We start from the raw sequence: 8,810 nt of genomic DNA, 5'->3' as shown, positions 1-8,810 counted from the left end.
TTTATCTCTTACCTTTTTTTGTTTAAAACAAACCCCATGCAAAGGCTGCCTTGTGTGTCATAACTTGGTGTTATCCTCACGTAAACAAACAGTGAAGAGAGGATATCAGTGCAATATGTTATCCTCTACGGTGTGGTGCAGGGATAAATGAGCCCTTTTCTACTCTGGCATCTGGTTTCCGTTTTCTTTTACTTTGAGTAAATTTAGCACTTACAAAGTGGCATTATAACCCTGATAGCTGTATTCTGCTAAGGAAAGCAAAGAAAAGAGCCTGGGCAATAGTAGCAGTGCAAACTTCCACCTCCCTTTCCCTCATTTCAGGAAATCCTGACCCCACTGGATTTTGTGCAGCGTCTCCACCCTGTTCTGGAGGGATTGTTTCTATTGGCTTCCTGTGATGACCAAAAAGGGGGGAATCATTGGCAGCTCATGTTTTAATTAGGGCTGTCAAACTATTAAAAAAAATTCATTGTGACTTTTTTTTTTTAAAAGTGATGATCAATTTTAATTGCACTGTTAATAATAGAATACCATTTATTTAAATTTTTTGGGTGTTTTCTACATTTTGGAAAGTGCTGTGTGAATGCCTTTTCTCACTTTCAAGTGACATAAATAAGCGAGCAGCATTATCTCCCTTAAATGTAAACAAACTTGTTTGTTCTAGAGATTGGCTGAACAAAAAGTAGGACTGAGTGGACTTGCAGGCTCAAAACTTGCAGGTTTTACATTGTTTTGTTTTTAAGTGCACTTATGTAACAAAAAAATCTTCATTTGTAAGTTGCACTACAGTACTGGTTTGAGGTGAATTGAAAAATACCATTTCCTTTGATTACATATATTTGCACTATAAAAAAAATAATCAAAAGTAATAATATAAAGTGAACACTGTACATTTTCATAGAATATCAGGGTTGGAAGGGACCTCAGGTGGTCATCTAGTCCAACCCCCTTCTCAAAGCAGGACCAATCCCCACTTTTTGCCCCAGATCCCTAAATGGCCCCCTCAAGGATTGAGCTCACAACCCTGGGTTTAGCAGGCCAATGCTCAAACCATTGAGCTATCCCTCCCGCCCTTCCATGCTTTGTAGTCTGTGTTGTAATTGAAATCAATATATTTGAAAAAGTAGATAAACATGCAAAAATGATTATAATAAATTTAAATTGGTATTCTATTGTTTAACAGTGCAATTAAAACTGGAATTAATTGTAATTTTTAAAAATCAAATTAATTTGTTTTGAGTTAATTGCTTGAATTAAATGCAGTTAATTAACAGCCCTAGTTCTAATGCAGCCTTTGGTCACTACCAACCTGAGTTAGATTTCCAGCTAGTGATTGAGACCACCCGAGCCAGCTGGTTTTAGGCATTGGTTTACACTTCTATTGGCTGCTTTCTCTACTCAGTGTCACTATTGTTTACTGGCAGTGTGGGCCCTTTAGAGGACCTCTGCCTGTACAATTAGCCCAGCTTTTTTCACCATTACCATTTATAGTAAACACTTAGTACTTGGCACCCCCAAAGAATTTAATGAGCATTACCTGATCAACTATTCTTCCTCCGGGAGTTAGAAAATTCTCTCTCATTTATAAGTGGGAAGACTGACAAATCACAACTCCTTCTATCTGAATTAATCTAGTTTCTGTTCAGAGCAACATTTCCTAGTTGTTGGATCATGGGACATGGGACACCTGGGTCTATTCTCAGCTCTGCCACTGGCCTGCAAGATATTTTCTTTCTGTGCCTCAGTTTCCCATCTAAAATGGGGATGATGACAAAACTGGGCTGCTTTGTTCTCTGTCTCAAATCTTTGACACAGGTGGGATGCTCCCCTAGCCTGATCTGGAGGACAAGAGACAACAGTTTTAGTGCCTTTCATCTCCCTAGGGTTGCTAATCCTCCAGGATTGTCCTGGATAGGGTTGCAACTTTTTTACTTGCACAAAATTGAACACCCTTTCCCCACCCCCTCCCTCACCTCTGAGGCCCCACCCCCACTCACTCCGTACCCCCTCCCTCTGTTACTCACTTTCCACACCCTCACAGGCTTGCTTGTTTTCAGCAGGCTGGCTCAGGGGTTTGGTGTGTGGGAGGGGCTGAGGGCTCTGGCTGGGGGTGGGGGTTCTGGGGTGGGGCCAGAAATGAGGAGTTCAGGATGTGGGAGGGGGGCTCCGGGCTAGAGGGTGGAGCTAGCGGATTCAGATTATGGGAGGGGGCTCTGGGCTGAGATAGAGGGTTGGGGTGTGTGAGGCAGTACAGGCTCTTGGCTAGGGGTGTGGGTTCAGGGTGGGGCCAGAAATGAGGGGTTCAAGATGCGGGAGGGCACTGTGGGCTGGGGCAGGAGGGTGGAGTGGGAGTGAGGGCTCTGGTGTGGGGATGGGGCTCAGGGTGCAGAAGGGCTGGGGTAGGGGGTTGGAGTATGTGGGGGGGTGAGGACTCTGCTGGGGGGTGAAGACTGGCTGGGGCTGAAGGGTTTGGGGTGCAGGAGGGGGCTCTGGGCTGGGGGGGTTCAGAGGGGGATCGGGTGGGGCAGAGATGCAGGCTCAGGGTGGTACTTATCTCAAGCTGCTCCCCAAAGCAGTGGCATATCCCCCTCCCCGACTCCTACACTGAGGGGTAACCAGGCGGCTCTACCCTGCCCTGTCTGCAGACGCTGTTCCCATGGGAGCTGCAGAGTTGGGGTGGGGCCTCCCTCAGCCCTGCAGCGCAGCTGACAAGAAGATGCCATGGGACCACAGGACTAAAAGGGACCTGGAGAGGCCATCTGGCCCCGCCCCGCCTCATGGCGGCCTAAGCATTACGTGTTACGTCCCCCGATGAACCCTCCAAAGAACAATGGCACCTGCAATCGCCCCCCGCTCCAGCCGGGGCAGGGCCCCGAACCCCGGCTGCGAGCGCGGAGCCACCTCTCGCAGCCCTTTGCTACTGGCGGCAGCTGCCAGGGGGCGCTGTGGCGCGGGAAGTCAGGGGCGCCGGCCCCGCGCCCGGGGAAGCTCTCGGGGTCGCGCGACCTCCGGCCCGCCAGGCACAGCGTAGGCCACGCCCTCTGTCCCGTGATGCCGCGGGCGGCAGCCGTAGCGCGGTGCATGCTGGGAGTTGTAGGCCCGGCGGCCTCTTCGTCCCGTGGTGCCCCGCGCGGGCTCTTCAGTTCCGGGCGGGCGCGGCGGGCAGGCGGCGGTGCGGGGATGGAGGGCGGGTTCGGCTCCGAGTTCGGGGCCGCGGGGGGGAAGCTGGACCCGGGCCTCATCATGGAGCAGGTGAAGGTGCAGATCGCCGTAGCCAACGCGCAGGAGCTGCTGCAGGTGGGGCGGGGCCGGGCCTGGCGGCGGACTGGGGCGCTCTGGGGGGCGGGGCGCGGGCGGTGGGCTGGGGGCTCGGGCGCTCTGGGGGGCGGTGGGCTGGGGGCTGGGACGCCCTGGGGGGGGAGGGGCTGGGGCGCCCTGGGTGGGGCGCCCTGGGGGGGGCGGGGCACGGGCGGTGGGCTGGGGCGCCCTGGGGGGGGAGGGGCGCGGGCTGTGGCGCCCTGGGGGGGGCGGGGCGCGGGCAGTGGGCGGGGGCGCCCTGGGGGGGAGGGGCTGGGGGCTGGGGCGCCCTGGGGGGGGCGGGGCACGGGCGGTGGGTTGGGGTGCTCTGGGGGGGAGGGGCAGTGGGCGGGGGCGCCCTGGGGGGGAGGGGCTGGGGTGCTCTGGGGGGGAGGGGAGGGGCTGGGGCGCCCGGGGGGGGCGGGGCACGGGCGGTGGGCTGGGGTGCTCTGGGGGGGAGGGGCTGGGGCGCCCGGGGGGGGCGGGGCGCGGGCGGTGGGCTGGGGTGCTCTGGGGGGGAGGGGCTGGGGCGCCCGGGGGGGGGCGGGGCGCGGGCGGTGGGCTGGGGTGCTCTGGGGGGGAGGGGCTGGGGCGCCCGGGGGGGGCGGGGCGCGGGCGGTGGGCTGGGGCGCCCTGGGGGGGGCGGTGGGCTGGGGCCCGTGCTCTGACGCTCTCCGCTCTCCCCAGAGGATGACCGACAAGTGTTTCCGGAAGTGCATCGGGAAGCCGGGGAGCTCGCTGGATAACTCGGAGCAGGTGAAGGGCCGCGCCTCAGGGCTGGTTCCCCGCACTCAGGCCGCGCAGACATCCGGGCTGAGACCCTCCTACCTCACAAGGCCACAGAGCCCGAGCTCTAGCCTGAGCCTGAACATCCGCGTCTTCCAGCCCCGCAGCCTGGGCCCCGTGCGCCTGAGACGGTGGCGGGGCTCTCGGTGCCCTGTGGACGTGTTCAGAGGCCCCGCGCTGCCTGCGCGCGTCCCCCAAGGCTGCCTGAAGGCCCAGCTCAGCGGGAATGTGGCCGCTGTGCCCTGGAGCCTGTGGTTCTCCGCTGCACGGGCACAGCCCCCAGGAGGTGCCTGCCCAGCCCTTGCTGGGCGCCAGGCCTGGACATGCCTGCAGCTGCACGGCTCGCTAGGTCACAGCCTCACTGTGATAAAACTGCGGCCCACCTCATTTCAGTGGGGGAAGTGTCTAATTTAAACGTGCCAGCAGGCACTGGGATGGTGTAATCCAGTGGTTTTCAAACTTTTTTCTGGCGACCCAGTGGAGCTGGGGGTGACGGGTTTGCAGTGTGAGACGGGCTCAGGGCTGGGGCATAGGGTTGGGATGCAGGGGTGAGGGCTGTGGGGTTGGGCTGGGTCAGTGCTGGGGGTGCAGGCTCTGGGGTGGAGCTGGGGATGAGGGGTGCAGGAAGGTGTTCTGGGTTTTTGCGGGGTTGGGGCTCAGGTCTGGGGCAGAGGATTGGGCACAGGTTTTTCTTGGGTGGCTCTTGGTCAGCAGCGGTCCTAAGGCAGGCTTCCTGCCTGTCCTGGCACCACAGAACGTGCTGTGCTATGGAAGCAGCTAGCAGTAGGTCCGGCTCCTAGGCGGAGGCGTGCAAGTGGCACCACGGGGCTCTCATCTGCAAGCACCATGTCTCCGTCTCCCCACCCCACCCCCCCGCTCCCATTGGTCAGTTCCTGGCAGTGCGTGAGGGGAAGCAAGGGCAGCGCACGGGACCCCATGGCCACCCAGCTAGGAGCCAGACCTGCTGCTGGCCGCTTCCAGGGCACAGTGTGGTGTCAGAACAGGTAGGGACTAGTCTGCCTTAGCCGGGCAGCACCACTGACCAGACTTTTAACAGCCTAGTCGGCAGGGCTGGCTAGAGCCACCATGACCCAGTGCCTTACGTTCCACGACCCAGTATTGGGTTGCAACCCACAGTTTGAAAACCACTGGTGTAATGCCACGTGTCTCATAAGAACAGAAGAGCCTTCATACTGGGTCAGACCAAAGGTCCATCAAGCCCAGTATCCTGGTTTCCAACAGTGGCCAATTCCAGGTGCCCTAGAGGCAATGAACAGAACAGGTAATCATCAAGTGATCCCATCCCCTGCTGCCCATTCCCAGCTGCTGGCAAACAGAAGTCTCTGTAGCCTGCCTGGGGGAGGGGGAACTGCTGATCTTTGCAGTGTTGCCCAGAGTGGATTCTCAGAGTTGGGCTGCTTTGTGCTATCTCCCTGAGGCTCTCAAAGCACTTTACAAGGTGAATATCCTCATCTGTGTGATGGGAAAAGCTGCTGAGAAAGGAAATGATTTGCCCAAGGTTACTTGGAGAGAGCGAAGGCCAGGGACTCCCTGTAACATGCTTTAGCCAGCTGCCCTGGCACTTGCAATGTTCTGTTGCCTGAACTTTGTGCTTGCTTTGGTGTGGCAGATAGTGCACTGGATCTGGCTTCTGTTCCTAGCTCTGTCACTTGCCTGCTCGGTGACCTTGGGCAAGTCATCTACTCTAACTTGGGGATAATGAGCTCTGCCCTCCTTGCTAAAATGCTTTGGGTCTGGGATGAAGAGTGAAGAAGCATTATTATTCTATTTCAGAAGTGTATTGCCATGTGTATGGACCGGTACATGGACGCCTGGAACACAGTCTCACGAGCGTACAACTCCCGGCTGCAGAGGGAGAGAGCCAACATGTGACCGGCTTCCAGCAGCCCTGACAACATGCTTCAGTACTGCCCCCTGCTCTGGGAGAGTGACTTGATTCCTGGACTAGCCAGGGTGGCCCCGTGAGAATGAAAGGAAAAGTGGTGGGAGTGAAAATCCCTGTGATTTGGTAAATTTGGCATTTTCATCATGGTAGAGCAATAAAGCCACGTATGGAGCCTCTCCCCGTTATTAGCCTGCGTGAGTTCAGTGTCTGAGTAGTGCAAAATGCAGGCTCAAAGCAGGGAGGGGTGATGGTGCCTGGCCAGAGGGGTGGCTGCTGCCCATTCTGTCAGTGCCGTCACCTGCTAGTAGGCTTTGCTTAGTGCCCTGGGTGGAGTCTGAGGCCCAGGGTAGGGGGCTGAGAGACTGGCTAGGGAATATTTTCATTGACGGGTGCCCTATGAAAGGGCTACAGGGGCAGGGAACCCTTCCTGAAAGGCTGCTGAGCAATCCACTTGTCCCGCTCCCCAAGGAAGTGAACGTGAGCCTTATCGGCAGTGCACATCCATCCCTGGACTGCGGGTTTGGTGTCTCTAGTAGGAAGGTTGGTCTCTGAGCTGGGCAGGCAGGTTTGGTGGATTCACAAGGAAATTGTTAGGCAATGGTGTGGGGCTCACCGCTTGCTGCCAAGTATCCCACAGGTGGGAGGATTTCAATACATGGGGACGTTGGATTGTTACAAGAAATAGTCTGGCCTGCCTTGTCTGGTAGTGCATCAGCCCCAGCCCCTGCAGCAGCACTGTGCCATACAGCCGCGTGGGCTGCAACCCCAAGAGTTGCTGCCAAATGAGAGATTTGGAATTAAAAATCTCCACCTTTGTCCCAGCATAGAGCTCAGCTGCAGGCCCCCAGCAGCCTGTCCTGGCCAGCCTGTGCTGGCCTTTCCTGCGTCACCAGTGCACCTTGTCCTGGCTCTATGGCCTCTGCTGGCTTCGTTCCATTATTGAGGTGCCTGACAAGAAATCTGCAAGGAAATGAGTGCCAGGATTGCTGGGGGGGGCGTAGAGAGGGGCTGCGTGGAATTGCGAAGAGCAAAGGTTAAAGGAGCTGACTCCGCCAGCTGGCCTCTTGCTGTTTGTTTTCCCTGTCATGCCCCTTCACTTTCAGTCTTTGCCCTTTGCTTTTCGGGGCCATGAAGTGGGGGCCCTTCCCCACTTGGGATGTGATGAATCTCTGCTCCAGGTATTGGATTAAATACTGTGACCAGCTAATGGCTGCTGGCCCCCTCAGGGCCATCTCTGGGGTTTAGACCACTTGACCAAGGGTTGGATGGTTTCATAGGGGCCCTAAGCCAGAAGCCCCAGAGGGCAGGACCAACAGCTGCCCTAGTCCTTCCAGCTCCTACAGTGCTCCCCTTTTGCTCTTACCCAGTCAGTGGGTCCCCTGAGACTGGTTATTCCTTGAGTCATTGAGAACCTGTGGACCAGGAGAAGGGACCAAACGCCCAGGAACTGTCTGTAAAAATGTCAGGTGTTTTGTTCAGCTTTTTGCCCCAGCTCAGTTGAGGGGGAAGTTAAATAACAGCGTGAGGGGAGCTGAGTGCTGGGGCTCTGCAGCGCAGTGCTCGCGGAGGTTCTACTCCGTGTGCTGCTGTGATCCAGAGCCAGGCGGTGGTAGAGCTCTGCGCCACTCCTGGGATTTTATTATCAGCTCAGCCTAACACCCTGTGGGCTTTTTCTTGATCACAGCTGTGCATGGAGCAGATGCCTCCCTGAGCCTTATGCTGAATAGGACCAGAATCACATCTGGGCCTTCACTGGGCCTCAGGGTGGTCGTCCTGCTCTCTGGTCCTGCACAGGTGCATTATGGAGTTGTGCGCAGCCTGAGGCTTGTCAGTGTCTTGTGCTTAGGAACACAGGGTTTGCCAGAACAAAGCAGGATTTGTGGGCAGGTGGAGTCTGCCTCCAGGAATGTTTAATAGCTGCTGGGGCCAGCAGAGCCCAACCCACTCTGCTAGGAGATAGCATTGCAATCCCAGAATCCTAGGGCAGTTCCAAGCCAAAAGGATGTTGGATTGTGACCTGGGGAATCATTGCTGCATAAACAACTCAGCAAAGGCTTGAAGTTGCCTTCTAAGCTGCACTAAGGTTAGAACATAACATCTAATGGCAGAAAGGGTTGGAACCAGTCTCACAACCTCCCTGACGCCACGGCAGGGCTGTGGGCACTTATAGTAGATCCACAGCCTGGAGGCCTTTTTAAATCAATGGGCCTAGCCAGGAGCCTGTCCAGGAGCCCCTAAGCAGGGGCCATGCCTGGACCACCCAACCAATGGCTGCATTAGCTCATACTGTGCTCATCTGAAAGGACTCTGGGCCCAGCCTGTGTTGTAATGCAGCACAATGGTACCTAATGGGAGCTCTATGGGCAGGGCTGCACTTTGGCCATGGTAGGCTGAAGGATTGTCTCTGCACCAGATGTTCACGGTGGGTTGCATCCTGAAATCCTCAAACCCATCTTCCCCCTCCCCGCCCCACTCAGCTGCTGCCTCACCTTGGAGGCGCCTAAATTTCTAGCCGCTGATGTGCACAAAATTACCTCAGTCCTGACACCACCAAGCTGCTCTGCCCCTCACTCATAGAATCATAGAACATAAGGGTTGGAAGGGACCCCAGAAGGTCATCTAGTCCAACCCCCTGCTCGAAGCAGGACCAAATCCCAGTTAAATCATCCCAGCCAGGGCTTTGTCAAGCCTGACCTTAAAAACCTCTAAGGAAGGAGATTCTACCACCTCCCTAGGTAACGCATTCCAGTGTTTCACCACCCTCTTAGTGAAAAAGTTTTTCCTAATATCCAATCTAAACCTCCCCCACTGCAGCTTGAGA

General features: G+C 56.3%; 1 protein-coding gene across 1 annotated transcript; it reads left to right on the top strand.

The window, feature by feature from the left end:
* Positions 1–3,151: 3,151 nt before the first annotated feature.
* On the top strand, positions 3,152–6,174 carry TIMM13 (translocase of inner mitochondrial membrane 13). The gene is made up of 3 exons (XM_048830715.2): positions 3,152–3,297; positions 3,985–4,053; positions 5,878–6,174. The coding sequence occupies exons 1-3, from the start codon at positions 3,181–3,183 to the stop codon at positions 5,974–5,976; spliced, it is 285 nt and encodes a 94-aa protein (XP_048686672.1). The 5' UTR covers positions 3,152–3,180; the 3' UTR covers positions 5,977–6,174.
* The last annotated feature ends 2,636 nt before the right edge of the window (positions 6,175–8,810 follow it).

This window comes from Caretta caretta, chromosome 25 (genome assembly GCF_965140235.1).
Source record: "Caretta caretta isolate rCarCar2 chromosome 25, rCarCar1.hap1, whole genome shotgun sequence".
Lineage (NCBI taxonomy): Eukaryota > Metazoa > Chordata > Testudines > Cheloniidae > Caretta > Caretta caretta.
This window is presented reverse-complemented; position numbering and strand designations above follow the sequence as displayed.

Excerpts from the sequence above, each read along its gene's own strand:
- TIMM13 (XM_048830715.2), top strand. The coding sequence starts at position 3,181 with ATGGAGGGCGGGTTCGGCTCCGAGTTCGGGGCCGCGGGGGGGAAGCTG. Across the intron at positions 3,298-3,984 it reads ACGCGCAGGAGCTGCTGCAG|AGGATGACCGACAAGTGTTT; the intron begins GTGGGGCGGGGC and ends CGCTCTCCCCAG. Across the intron at positions 4,054-5,877 it reads CGCTGGATAACTCGGAGCAG|AAGTGTATTGCCATGTGTAT; the intron begins GTGAAGGGCCGC and ends ATTCTATTTCAG.